This window comes from Nerophis lumbriciformis, linkage group LG07, assembly GCF_033978685.3.
Source record: "Nerophis lumbriciformis linkage group LG07, RoL_Nlum_v2.1, whole genome shotgun sequence".
Lineage (NCBI taxonomy): Eukaryota > Metazoa > Chordata > Actinopteri > Syngnathiformes > Syngnathidae > Nerophis > Nerophis lumbriciformis.
Window position 1 is genome coordinate 12,192,544 of NC_084554.2, and position 14,957 is coordinate 12,207,500.

Below are 14,957 nucleotides of genomic sequence, written 5' to 3' on the forward strand. Positions count from 1 at the left end.
TTGAAAATCTAATCGCAGTTTTGGGGAGATAAATTGCGATAAAATGTTTTCTCAAAATCGTGCAGCCTTAGTTTTAAGCGTATACATATCTCTTTTTAAAATATACCGGTATAACTCGTATACCGCCCAGCCCTACTTGTAATGAACATTTTTCCTCAGCATATCAACTAGCAGACAGACAGCTTGTATCCGGAAAAACACTTGTATCGCGGGGTACCAATGTATATAGCTCGTGCTGCGTTGAGGAAAAGGAAGAAAATCAGGATAACAATAAGAATAAAATGTAATAATATAGGGTAAAACATTTTTTATTATCAATCAATGACATGTCTTTTTCTAAAATGTTTAAATAAGTCACCCATTCCTGAACACATGCATTTTTGCATTCTTACTATGATGTTTATTATTATTCTCAGAAGCTTTGTAACAAATCTTTAAATTGTATCCTGATTACAAAAATGTATCCTCCAGTGTGTGGCTTTTATAAGGCGTATAGAAGAGATTAATTTTCACAGCATGTTTCAAAGAGATAACATTTTAAAAAGGACATCTGGGTATATGATATTGATCAACTAATTCTTATTTAGAGGGCTTTGTGGGCGAAATAGGGGCGCTCCCATTGACTCTGTTGTTTTGCTACTGTTTATTTACGAATGCATAAAAAAAGAAAAACATATGTGTTCTTGTCTTACATAAGGATTGTAAATGTTAGGCAAAATAAAAATAAATAAAGTTCTGATCCCCTTTAAGCGAGAACAAGAATGAGTACATGTCGGGAAAATGCAAATTTCAGCTAAAGTGACTAGAAAGACTGGAAAGACGTGTGCTAAAAGACTCCAAACTTTGCTCTATGGGCATCAATGCTATTAGTTAATCATGAGTCGGCCATTATAAGCAAGCGGCAATTAACCCTTTCAAATTTATTTTGGCCTGACCAACAAAGCAACTTCTGCTGTCACCGCAATAACTACTGCCACTGCAAAAAAAAAAAAAAAAGCATTCTTAGATCAGTCTTGTGAGCCAATTCACTAGATGGTAACAGTTCATGTAAACGTGTCAATTATTCAATGTTATTGTCAAATGCTTCCAAGTTTGTAAGCTTTTGAGTATATGTAATAACTATCTGAGTAGGAAATGGCATTACATTTTTTTCAGTGGCATTGAAAACCACATTACAAATCATTACATTAGATTTGCTAAAACCTGTAGAAACCATGAAGTATATACTGGAGTAAACATTTGTTAAATATATAATTACTAAAGTAAAACAGTGTTTTTTTAATCATATAGCAAAGTTCCTGTTATGTGTCTGCATGCATTTCTTATGGGTTGTATTTCTCCCTAAAAGTGACTTGGAAGAGGATCTACTGGGGGAAGATTCACCGTCGGGTAAAAGGGTAAGATGATAATTAATTTTCTAATGCCCCGCATCCTCGCCTGTAACTGGTCAGTCCAAAAAACGGCTTAAAGTTTTTTGCCCATATTTTTTAGAGCCTTTCTGAAGATGAAGATGAGGAGCTCACCGATGCACTTCTTCAAAGCGATGAGGATGATCTTATGAGGTAAACAATTACTCTTCCGTCATACGTGTCCTTGATGCAAACAGGTTGACAGATAACATGATTTTCCCAAGAAAGACAGATTCCATGGTTTGGATTTGAGACACTTTTTAATGCTCTTCGCAGAGAATACACTTATCCTCTTTTCTTTCTCTTTTCTTATTTTTGTAAAACTGTATAAAGAAAATACAAAAATATATTGTCCAAGAAACACTGCAAAATGAATTCCCATGCATGTATGCTGCATGGCATCACTACACACATACAAATACAGCCCACACAATTGCATGTAAACAAATGCTCAAACTTATGTAAATAGCTGTACATAAATAACCCAATGTAATATTCACAAGGTTACGAACTTACACATGAAATATGATTTCCATGTGAAAGAGTTAACAATGTAAACACAACACGGGCTAATATATGCAGTAACTGAGGAGGAGGAGAGACAGAAAACATTGCTTTCGTAAAAGAGTAATAAGCTAACGAGTAACAAAGATACCGGCTAATTAGCAGCAAGCTGAACAGAAAGCAAGCTAACGTCACACAGCAGTATTACCACAATTACAAACTCATACGTCCATATGACTGTCATCAAACAGGCACAGTTTTTCAAGGCAAAACATGTTAAGGAACAACAAACAGAAGCTCTGACACGTAAAACTCTACTGTGTTTAAGCTAGTATGCCTCTGACTGCTTTACGGATACCACAAGAAGTTAGACGAGGGAGAAAACCACCGTCAAAATAAAAGTATTATCTCATTATCAATATAAAGACAATATAACATACATCCATAAACCTGGATGCATATGCAAAAGTGCAATATATTTATATGTACAGTAATCTATTTATTTATATCTGCACCTTATTGCTTTTTTATCCTGCACTACCATGAGCTAATGCAACAACATTTTGTTCTTATCTGTACTGTAAAGTTCATATTTGAATGACAATAAAAAGGAAGTCTAAGTGTATTCCCTGATAATGTTACATCACAATTACCATTTATTTGGTTTTACTATGGCGCGCAGAGCTAGAAATTGTGCCTGTAGACAGCCACAATGTACCTTGCCAGACTTATTCATAATTGTCTTGTACATTATGCTCATCAATTACAACAAATAGTGTGGTTAATCTTTTTAAATGGAGGAATGTTTGAGTTGTTTTGAAATCATTTATGGTCTTATTTTTATTTAAATGTATTTTTTATTTAAAATAAAAAAATTTAGGCCAATACAGATCACTTTTTACTTTTCCAGGCCGATACCAATAATCAATGACTTATTTATTACATTTTTAAATGTACTTTTAATTGTAGTTAGTCCACACCTGGTGGTAAGAAAGACTTAAACAAAAGTGGATTTGACAAACTGTACCTGTTAGGGATGTTCCGATCAATGTTTAATGCTGCCAACTCGGATACCGATCAGTAAGATTAGCCAATATAAATACCGATACCGATCACATGTACAGTATTAACTGTACTTTTTACAATGTATTTATCGTGAGTGTTACTGACAGTCTAACAATATCAACACAATATTTAAATGAGATATTTTTTGTCTTTTATTATGATCAGTAGAGAATAAGGAGTGGGTTTTGGTCAGGAACATATTCAGGTTTATTCATCATTGAAGTGTTTTTTGCTACCTTATGTTGTATATTTTCTATGAAATTTCCAGTTAATTTGATCATCTATCAATACACCCAAAAATTAGATTTATTTTACCCTGTCAGTGTTTACTCTATTTGTATTTGTGTTTGACTCTCTCTCTTGCTGTTACCAAATAGCATTATTTGGTAACTATTTTAGTTTTACTGAGATTCAAGGATAGTCTCTTTTTGTCAAACTATCACTTTAATTTGATAATTTCTACTGTTATTATTTGTATTACCTTCTGCTTGTGCTCTTCTGAACAAAATGCAGTCTTGTCGTCTGCAAAATGTACAAATTTTAAATCTTTTGTAACTTTACAAATGTAGTTTATATAGAGATTGAACAACTATGGTATTGATCCCCTGGTGTATGGCACAAAATATATTTAGAGCTGTAGACGTATGTTCGCATAGTTTCACGTTTTGCTCTCTGTTGGTTAAGTAGCTTCTTACCCAGTTCAAGACCAACTCTCTGATGCCATACCGTTATAATTTGTTAATTATGGTATTATGATTAATTGCGTCAAATGCATTTGTTCAACTGTTTACCCTCCATTGCATTGGTAATCTTGACACAAAAGCAAGACAATGGTGACAGTTCTGCTCTGTAAATAAATGTTGCCAGACATGTCAATACAGTGGTACCTCAGGTTTCCAAAAGGTCAGACGGGGATCGAATTGTACAAAAATCTTATCTATCCATCTATTTTGATATGCGTTATTTCTTGAATTCCATGGTGGTTCTCACCCTTTTAGTCAAAATGCTGGCCCTCACAACTTTCATTGGCCCCAAGGTCGCTTATTTAGCAATCGTGCTCAAGAAAAAATGACTACCCAACGCACAGGATTCTCTGTTTTGGCACTTGATTTGGGGGAAGATGTGATTGTAACGCGGAGTAGGGCTGGACAATTATGACAAAAAAATAATCTACTATTTTAAATGATATTGAAATCCCCATGAATAACACGATTGTTCATTTATTTGATCATTATTGTACCACCAAAACTCAACTCTATATATAATCTGAAAGAACAACGAATATAAATTAAAAAGGAATAAACAACAAGAAGTTAAATAATAAGAATAACAGCAAAAAAAATGTAAATAACAATATAAGAAAACATAAAAATGTTTCCGTTCTTATTATTCTAAATTCTGTTTTTTTTACCTTTTACCCTCATTTACCTCCATAGAGTGTGTGCTTTTTGTGTCATTAATAATATTTAATAAAATGTTTGTTAATTAAATGCAAAAATCCTCACATTTATTGGTGCAATAATACATCTTGGGACAATGTTTACCAGTATTTCAAGTCAAAGCATAATAATTTTCTAAACATATCAATAAGTGCTTTAAGTACATAATGCTTGTACCTTTATTTTGTAAGCACAGTCAGACTGCTAATATTGTGAAGGGGAAAAGTGTGCTGCTGTTCTCAGCTTGACCATTAAAATGACTTAAGGGTGTTAAAAAATGAAGAGAGAGTCTCTCAAGTTGCGACTGCTGTCCTGATTGTACATTGATTTAACACCCAAAACACAAGCAGGTAAGATGTGTTGTGGGTGTATGGATTGTTTGCTTCAATAAGTCGTTATAATCCTACTACTGTAGGAAGTAGTCCACGCTAAAATAAATACCGTATTTTCCGCACCATAAGGCGCCCTGGGTTATAAGCCGCGCCTTCAATGAACGGCATATTTCAAAACTTTGTCCACCTATAAGCCGCCCCGTGTTGTATGCCGCATCTAACTGCGCTAAAGGAATGTAAAAAAAACAGTCAAATAGGTCAGTCAAACTTTAATAATATATTAAATCCAGCGTGATGTGGGCGCGCACGGAATCGTATATCAACATGGACGAAGCTGCGTGAAAAAAGCCACCCGGCCTCTTCGCGTAAACTTAAACTTACTTTAACCACTCGCTCATCTTTTCTTCATCCATCCCTTCGAGTTAGCTTTTATGATGACGCCGGCTGGAAAGGTCTCTTTTGGCAAGGTCTTCCTTTTGAATATCACCATGGGTGGAAGTTTCTGGCCATTAGCATGGCAAGCTAGAACCACAGTGAAGGATGACTTCTCATTCCCTGTGGTGCGAATATTCACCGTACGTTCTCCCGTTGTATCCACAGTGCGGTTCACAGGAATATCAGTTGCTGTGAAATAGTAATCCGTGTGCGGATGGAGAGATTGCGTCTTTTCATGAACCGGATCCCTGTCGCTTTGTAGGAGCCATTTTGTGGTCTTTACAGATGTAAACACACAAAGGAAATGATAATATCCGCGCGCTTTTTCTTCTTCTACGCGGGCGGGTGGTTGCTTACAGTAGAAGAAGAAGCGCTTGGCGGTTGCTTGCGTAGAAGAAGAAGCGCTTCCTGTTCTACCGGGAAAAAAGATGGCGGCTGTTTACCGAAGTTGCGAGACCGAAACTTTATGAAAATGAATCTTAATATTTATCCATATATAAAGCGCACCGGGTTATAAGGCGCACTGTCAGCTTTTGAGAAAATTTGTGGTTTTTAGGTGCGCCTTATAGTGCGGAAAATACGGTATTTAAGAAATAAACAGAACCAACTTACTCTGTCATTACTATCACATATCGCATGTGAAACGAATGATTTGGCCTCCCAGCCAATCAACACGCAGAACACATCTGAACAAAGACGAACATTGGCAGAGAAAGATGCACGTAATAATGACGCCTTCAAGACCATGGGAAACTACAACATCTGTTAAACGTTGAATAAAATACATGTGGAACAAAACAATACATAGGACCCAGTCTGTTACAATATACAGTACAGGCCAAATGTTTGGACACACCTTCTCATTCAATGCGTTTTCTTTATTTTCATGACTATTTACATTGTAGATTGTCACTGAAGGCATCAGAACTATCAATGAATACATGTGGAGTTATGTACTTAACACAAAAAGGTGAAATAACTGAAAACATATTCTAGTTTCTTCAAAATAGCCACCCTTTGCTCTGATTACTGCTTTGCACACTCTTGGCATTCTCTCTTTGAGCTTCAAGAGGTAGTCACCTGAAATGGTTTTCACTTCACAGGTGTGCTTGAAGCTCATCGGGAGAATGCCAAGAGTATGCAAAGCAGTAATCAGGGCAAAGGGTGGCTATTTTGTAGAAACTAGAATACAAAACATGTTTTCAGTTATTTCACCTTTTTTTGTTAAGTACCGGTACATAACTCCACATGTGTTCATTCATAGTTTTGATGCCTTCAGTGACAATCTACAATGTAAATACTCATGAAAATAAAGAAAACCCATTGAATGAGAAGGTGTGTCCAAACGTTTGGCCTGTACTATAAATAAAATAAAAATATGAAAAAACATGAAATACTATCCAAAATAATCAAAAAATATTAAATATACTTGTTAAGTAATACCTCAGCTTCGGCTTCCTCCCACCTCCAAAGACATGCACCTGGGGATAGGTTGATTGGTAACACTAAATTGGCCCTAGTGTGTGAATGTGAGTGTGAATGTTGTCTGTCTATCTGTGTTGGCCCTGCGATGAGGTGGCGACTTGTCCAGGGTGTACCCAGCCTTCCGCCCGAATGCAGCTGAGATAGGCTCCAGCGCCCCCCGCTGCCCCGAAAGGGACAAGCGGTAGAAAATGGATGGATGGATGCATGTTTTAATGAACTCTTAGGCCTACTACGCTAATGTATTTTAATGTTGGTCATTATGGTGGTATTTGGAGAGCCAAGTGTTTATTGAGGTGGTACCTGGTGAATAAAGTTTGAGAACCACTTTTCTAGTAGATGTGCTCTTTTTTTTTTCCCATTCATTCGCTTTTCATCTGTTTCACCGTTACAAGCTCAGGAATTTGCACGCATGTTGCCTTGCCCATTGCTCGTTTTTTTATTCAAATTTGATATTTTTCTGATCGAGGGGAGCCAAAATCAAAATCAAAATAAAGCCCTGTTTGGCTTTATGATAATTGAGACAATAAACAAAAGCCAGGGCAAAACTTTGCTGAACACCAAAATCCTACAAAAATTATTATTATCGGCGGTCACTCGAACGAGTATAAAAATCCTCCTGGTAGGGGTGTATCCCTTTATGGAGGATGCCTGTGCGTGACTTTGTTTTACGTGGGAAGACTGGTGCACAGACAGTCACCACACAATCCTTGACAGAATCGGGTCAGGGTCCAGTGGCATGGAGTCCAAGACGACTGGGGACCCTTTTCTGCTGCAGCCTTTATCCGCCATCGCAGCCATCGTGGTAGTTCTTAAAAACTACCGTCTTCCGCCTGCTCCGCCGTTGAGGTCTTCACCGTATCCCTGGCTATGGGGCAGTCAGGTACTAGGCCTTTGCCAAGGGCCACCTGGGGTAACAGTAGTAAAGGGGTTAACCTCCTAATGCCCCAAGACCCCATAGAGGAGCCTCCACTGCCGGATGCACTTTAACGTCATGCCTAGGACAAAAATACTACTGTACAACAACACAAAATAGCTCACCTCTCCATTTCCCCCCTCAAATGGTGGTGAAAGTTGGAGACACTTGATGTGTTTTACATGTTGTGTGAACAGTCCAATTTTTGGGGTTTTCAGCGGTCAAGATGTGAGCCTCAACGCCTCGTACAGCTTGGGAACGTCCTTCGTCCAGCCCTCAGACGCCATGGTCAAGCTGGGCACAGACCACTTGGAGGCAGAGGATGTGGCGCAGGGGGGTGACGAGGACTACGCGGAGGACTACATCCAGGAGGATGTGCATGAAAACCAAGTGGATCATGCTGAGGATGAAGTGCTCGACATCCAAATCAATGAGCCCTTAGACGGCGACTTTCAAGTGAGTTTTTTGTCTTTACTGGCATGGACCCACCCCTGTCTGTCTCACTCCCTTTTGTGTCCCGGAGTGGAAATCTATCTCTTCAGGAGTCGGCGTTTGGGTGTGGAAGAGGTTTAGATTGGGTATCGCCAGTTAATTTCGCCATCATGCTGACAAAGTTTGTCTTGACAGCTTTTTTGGCAGCAGGCCTCCAAATCCAAGAGCCATTGTGACCTTGGGCCTCGTATCTTTGGGGTAAATAAGAGAAGCTGCTTTGTGTCGGGGAGATGTGCTGCCAGGCCCGCAGGTTAATGTGTGTGTGGGGGGGTGGCTTTTATCAAGATCTGATAAAGCCTCATGCAGGTGAAAAGATTATTGACCTTCCTGAGGACATCCTATACACGTCTCTCATGATTGATGGTGACGCTCTCATTTGTTCTCCCACACTAAGAGGATCAAAGATAAGCACTGATCCCTGTGCAAATGTCCGCTATGGTCCATTTAGCAAGGTGTCATGCTGTTTGCCACCTGACAGGTAGACACAATGTGGACCTAAGTATTGCAACACCTGCAGGAAAGTCTGCAGTCAGACTTTCTACACGTTTTTAAGATTTTTTTTGTCCATTTGGGAGGTCAAAGGTCACTGATGCTGGACCTAAGTGGGCTGGGCCATCCCAAAGGTGCAGAGCTGTGGTGTATTTGACAGCACTCAACTGAGCAGTTAAAAGGATGAAGCTGTTGTCTTTTACGGGAGCATCCCAGTGCATCTATCTGATTAAGCCAGAGTGTTTGTTTTGTTCTTTGACTTTGTGCTGCCACTGTTTGGAGAGCTAATGAACGTGTTGTGTGTTTGTTTGTGCGCGCGTGTGCAGATGTTTCTATTCATCACAAGCAACTTGTTAAATGGTCCTGCTTGTTTGTGACACCAGCACAGTTTAGGTCGCTACTACTGATTTGTCATCTCTTAAAATGTCTGTGTGTTTATGTGTGACGTTTACGGGCCTTATGTTATGATTTATTTGCAAAAAGTACATTGTTGTTTTTTTTGTTTGTTTTTTAAATTTTTGCTTACGAGGGCTGCAAATACTTATCGATTAATTTTATTAGGAAAAAGCTTTAACCTATTTTCTGTTTCTTTGATTAACCATTTAATCAAATTTAATCTGCTCAGTGGCCTTGTGGTTAGAGATCGGTAGGTCTTCAAACCCCAGCCGAGTTATACCAAAGACTATAAAAATGGGACCCTGTACCTTCCTGCTTGGCACTCAGCATCAAGGGTTGGAATTGGGGGTTAAATCACCAAAATATTCTCGAGCTGCTCACTGCTCCCCTTACCTCCCAGGGGGAGGAACAAGAGGGTGGGTCAAATGCAGAGGTTAATTTCACCACACCTAATGTGTCTGTGACTATCAGTGGTACTTTGACTTTTATTTGTTATTTTTTTAATGAGTAACTTAAAAAACTAAAAACAATTGAAGAAATTCAGACCGCATGGAGTGCTTGGATTTTTAAATACTATGCGGACATAGTTTCTGCTGCTAAGAGCAATGGTGCAGGGGATGTAACTCCAGGTGGGAATCTTTAGGCACCTCACAATTCAATTATGATTACAATTCAGGAGCTACAATTTGATTAAAAATCCATTATTGCTGCATCTTTAATTTATGTACAGTACAGGCCAGGAGTTTGGACACACCTTCTCATTTCAATGCTGTTTCTTTATTTTCATGACTACGGTATTTACATTGTAGAGTGTCACTGAAGGCATTAAAACTATGACACCTGTGAAGTGAAAAACATTTCAGGTGACTACCTCTTGAAGCTCATCAATAGAATGTCAAGAATGTGCAAAACAGTAATCAGAGAAAAGGGTGGCTATTTTGAGATAAATAGAATATAAAACATGTTTTCAGTTATTTCACCACTTTTTGTTAAGTACATAACTCCACATGTGTTCATTCATAGTTTTGATGCCTTCAGTGACAATCTACAATGTAAATAGTCATGAAAATAAAGAAAACCCATGTGTGTCCAAACTTTTGTCCTGTACTGTATATTAAAGCAGTTTTACCTTTCTTTTCGTTTCACTTAATAAGCATTTATCACATACAACTTTTAAGAAACACTTGAATTAATTCCCGTCACATTTATTAAATTAATTGGAATGTGTGCAAAACTAACCTAAGTTCTCAAAAATAAAGGAGCTGGTCCGATCTCTCGGAGAGGTGGCTTGCTGCAATTTTAGAACTGTCTGCATTACTTTATTTACAATAAATAAATCGATGATCAGTTATTGATGTTTACTAATCAATTTTATAATCTTCCATGTCTGAATGGCGATGCATCTAAAAGTCGATTATTTCTCGCACCTCTAGATGTAACTATAAACGATTTATTTGACACAAAAAGCAAACACTCTATGGTTGTAAAATAAGTATAAAAAGTAAAAATCGAATTAAAACAAACTGGAAAACTGAATTTTATTGTTTTTGTATTGCTATTGTTATTTGAATTGAATCAAAATGATCGTGATTATTATTTTTGCCATAATCGTCCACCCCTAAATTTGATGATTGATTATTGTTGGCCCTGCGATGAGGTCGCGACTTGTCCAGGGTGTACCCCGCCTTCCGCCCGATTGTAGCTGAGATAGGCTCCAGCACCCCCGCGACCCCGAAGGGAATAAGCGGTAGAAAATAGATGGATGGATGGATGGATTATTGACGTTCACTAATCGATTTTATAATCGACCGAATTGCGATGCATGTAAAAATCTATTATTTTCCCCCCACCTCTTATATATATATATCGGTATCGCAGGAGGCTGCAATATAAATTGGAGTATAGATTTTAGGCCATATCGCCCATCCCTTTGCACACATGTTAAAAGTGCAATTTCAATTAGAGATGTCTGATAATATCTTTAAAATGTGGTATCGGTTTCAAAATTATCTGTATCGGTTTCAAAAAGTAAAATATATGACTTTTTAAAACGCCGCTGTGTACACGGATGTAGGGAGAAGTACAGAGCACCAATAAACCTTAAAGGCACTGCCTTTGCGTGCTGGCCCAATCACATAATATCTACGGCTTTTCACACACACAAGTACAGGTCACACTGAGGGTGGCCGTATAAACAACTTTAACACTGTTACAAATATGCATATATATATATATATATATATATATATATATATATATATATATATATATATATATATATATATATATATATATATACACACACACATGTATGTTTATATGTATGTATGTATGTATGTATGTAAGTAAGTGAATGCAAGATACTTGGTCAACAGCCATACAGGTCACACTGAGGGTGGCCGTACAAACAACTTTAACACTGTTACAAATATGCGCCACACTGTGAACCCACACCAAACAAGAATGACAAACACATTTCGGGAGAACATCTGCACCGTAACACAACATAAACACAACAGATCAAATACCCAGAACCCCTTGCAGCACTAACTCTTCCGGGACGCTACAATATCCCCCCCCCCCTTAAAAAAAATAATGCACTTTGTGACTTCAACAATAAATAAGGCAGTGCCATGTTGGCATTTTTTTCCATACCTTGAGTTGATTTATTTTGGAAAACCTTGTTACATTGTTTAAGGCATCCAGCGGGGTATCACACCAAAATTAGGCATAATGTGTTAATTCCACGACTGTATATATCGGTATCGGTTGATATTGGTATCTGTAATTAAGTTGGACAATATCGGGATATCGGATATCGGCAAAAAAGCCATTATCGGACATCTCTTATTTCAATATTTGTGTAATACAAAGAAGAAATAATTAAGATCATCAGAAAAAAACTTTGTTGTTTCAAATATCTTCCTTAAGCATTGAGGCAATAATAATAAAGTGTTTTATATTATTACTCGATTAATCAAACAAACGAATAGATTACTCGACTACTAAAATAATCGATAGCTGCAGCCCCATTGCCTACAGTTCTCTATATCGTGTCTAGCATTTACATCTCATTGAATTTCAAATGCTGTCAGGAATAGTAATGAAGCTGTGCTCCCACTGTTATGGTAATTTGCTATCAGGAGGGGGGTGGGGTTACATGGCTCTTCCCCAAAACCCTTTATATAACATTTTTATATTTGCCCCTTTGCAATTTGCAGCATTTTCTTTTTTTTACAATGTTTCTTTTTTTACAATGTTGAGGTTTGTATTGAGGATGCCAACATCTGGTAATTTTGCCATTTTGAATATCTTTGATGTCGACAGGACAATGAATACCAAACCTCTTATAATGAAGGAGCTGAGCAGGAAGTGCCCCCAGAGGGGGAGGAGTTGGGGGATCAAGATCAGCAAGCAAGAGAAGATTCTGCAGCGGGCTCTCAGGTCTTTGACACAGATGTGGTATGCCAGGAGACTCATTCCATGACTTAAAGCTCACAATTTGCCTTAGACTCAAATGAAGCAAATACTTAACTCTTCCTTAATGGGGACCTATGCTGATTTTCATCTACATTGAAAACACTTCCTTGTGGTCTAAATAATATATGTTGCATATGCTTTGGTGTAAATTTTGCTTCGCAGTCACATTCATAACCCCTTTTTGGAGTGTTTGGCATTCCCAAGTTACAAATGAAACTACATTCCGCCCTCCCCAAAATTAGCATAATTTATCTTTTGAAAATGTACACTGTTTACATATATCTCGAGGTTCCTGTAGAACTGTGTGGTTTGTGTTTCCACTGCATTTGCAAGTTCAGGCCAAAATACATGAACCTTATGATTTGATGCTTTGCCATTGTTTAACGTAAAGTATCAAACAATGTAACATTTAAAAGACATAAATCTTCATAGGTCCCCTTTAAAAACAACACAGATGAGCTACTTATAAGTTAAAATATCGGTCTGGTGGCCGATTATTAACAGCTAATGCTAGGATGTTTGAATTAATGTGTGGCTAAAAAGCATATACATGTCGTAAAAATATTTGATCATCTGTATCCGGGATTTTTTCCTACGTGAAAATGTGTCCTTAGGTTGAAAAGGAAGGTGTGCCTGAAGAAAAAATAAAGGAGGACTCCGATGATGAGGAGGATGAAGACCAAGGGTCCGGCCGCATCCGCTTCAAATCCGAGAGAAAGGATAGTGGTGTTGTGCGTCTGGCTGACACAAGCACAAAGAGGAGGAATATCCCTGAAACATTAGGTAGGTACATATTGTCTTACATCTCACGTGATTCAAAAGGTCTGAATACATTGGCTTTTCTTTCCTTCAGAACTGTCAGAGAAGGCCAAAAAAGATCTGATCGAGTTTGAGCAACAAGAACAGCAGAAGCGGCAAAACCGTTATGGGGGCCGAGGAAGAGGAAACTTTTCCAGTTTTGGAATGCACAATTTGAGAGGAGGAAACAGAGGAAGAATGAATAACCACAAGTTCCATCAGAGAGGCAACATGGGCATGCAGCAGGTAAAACTAAAGGTTGTCGTCTCTCTGGGATACAGTGGAACATATAAGTAAGGGTGTAACGGTACACCAAAATTTCGGTTCGGTACGTACCTCGGTTTAGAGGTCACGGTTCGGTTCATTTTCGGTACAGTAAGAAAAAAACAAAATATACATTTTCTGGTTATTTATTTACCAAAATTTCTAAACAATGGCTTTATCCTTTTAACACAACAATAACATACATATACACACAGGGTCGATTGCCAGGGTTAATGCAGTCAACATATATAAAATAAAAACTAAATAAGATAAGGCTCAGAATTGGTTTCTTAACTAACCCTTTCTACATATAAAGTGCAATATTAAACTGCTTCAAGTTGTTGCTCAGATTAAATAAAATGACAAAACTTTTCTTCTACATACAAAAAGTGCAACAAACAGTTTCAAGTCAACTCAGCCTCAGATTAACTTTTCTTTCCCCCCCAGCCTTTAACCCCGGTGACTTTCACTCAATTTTCATGTTTTTTGCCAGAAAAATCAGTTTATCCACATTGTCTGCAGAAAGAGCAGACCTGCTTGCAGAAAGAGCAGACCTGCTTGCAGTTAAAATGTCTCCAGCTGTGGAAAATACCCTTTGACTGGGCACGGAGGTAGCAGGTATGGCGAGGTAGTGCCTGGCTAACTTGGCAGTAAGAGGATATATGAGCTCATTGTTCTTCCACCATAGAAGTGGGTCAAAATCTAGTTTTTAATGCAATATGGTCTTAAATCTGCTGCTATAAAAACACCAACGGCATTTGTTATTGCTTTAGCCCTGCCTGACTCGCTGAGGAGAGGCTGCTTGAATGCGGTGGGAGCTGTGTTTGTTTGTCTTTCTCTTCGTTGAAGCGATGTTATCCATTGTTGTACCCAAACGGGAGATCTTAACGAGGCAGGAGGGTCTCACAGCGCTGGCTTTTGCATGTTGTAGTAGCCCGGTCGTTGCTCGCATGCCATGTGTTGTGCCTCAGTGTGCAGTGTTTACACAACGTGCGGAACGCTACTTAATATGTCCGTGTGGAAACTTGTTCGGTACAACTCCGAATCGAACCGAATCCCCCTTACTGAAACGGTTCAATACAAATACACGTACCGTTACACCCTTACATTTAAGGGCTACATCTGACCAATCTAAGTCTCAAGCATGAACTGATGAAGCCTACTCGGATGAGAGGCGAAACGTCTTCTAAGACAAACCAAACAGTTCAGTTGCGATCGATTGAATGCCCTGCGATTACAATGACCTGGATGAATGAGAATATCCATAGACAACATTGAAGGGCGTACTCGCACTCGGCCAATCGTCACGTGCTCAGGACCACTGAACACCTCAATCTCGCAACGTTTACTGAGTGTGAGCACACTCAATCGTGCCCAAGCGCAGCTGGATTCTCCTTTTTTGACACGATTGGAGGAGGCGGTTTAAGCCGTAGCACAAATCCATGCGCGTGTCATA

General features: G+C 38.5%; 1 protein-coding gene across 2 annotated transcripts in view; it reads left to right on the forward strand.

Moving 5' to 3' along the window:
• Positions 1–14,957, forward strand: part of rbm33a (RNA binding motif protein 33a) — a 64,352-nt gene that overhangs the window by 9,969 nt on the left and 39,426 nt on the right. Inside the window, exons 3-8 of one of the 2 annotated variants that reach the window (XM_061965812.1) lie at positions 1,349–1,397; positions 1,492–1,562; positions 7,801–8,038; positions 12,287–12,403; positions 13,054–13,222; positions 13,293–13,483. In XM_061965812.1, the coding sequence (XP_061821796.1) occupies positions 1,349–1,397; positions 1,492–1,562; positions 7,801–8,038; positions 12,287–12,403; positions 13,054–13,222; positions 13,293–13,483 (835 nt within the window). Of the gene's footprint in view, positions 1–1,348; positions 1,398–1,491; positions 1,563–7,800; positions 8,039–12,286; positions 12,422–13,053; positions 13,223–13,292; positions 13,484–14,957 lie in introns of both variants that reach the window. The other variant, XM_061965811.1, reaches the window with a different exon arrangement.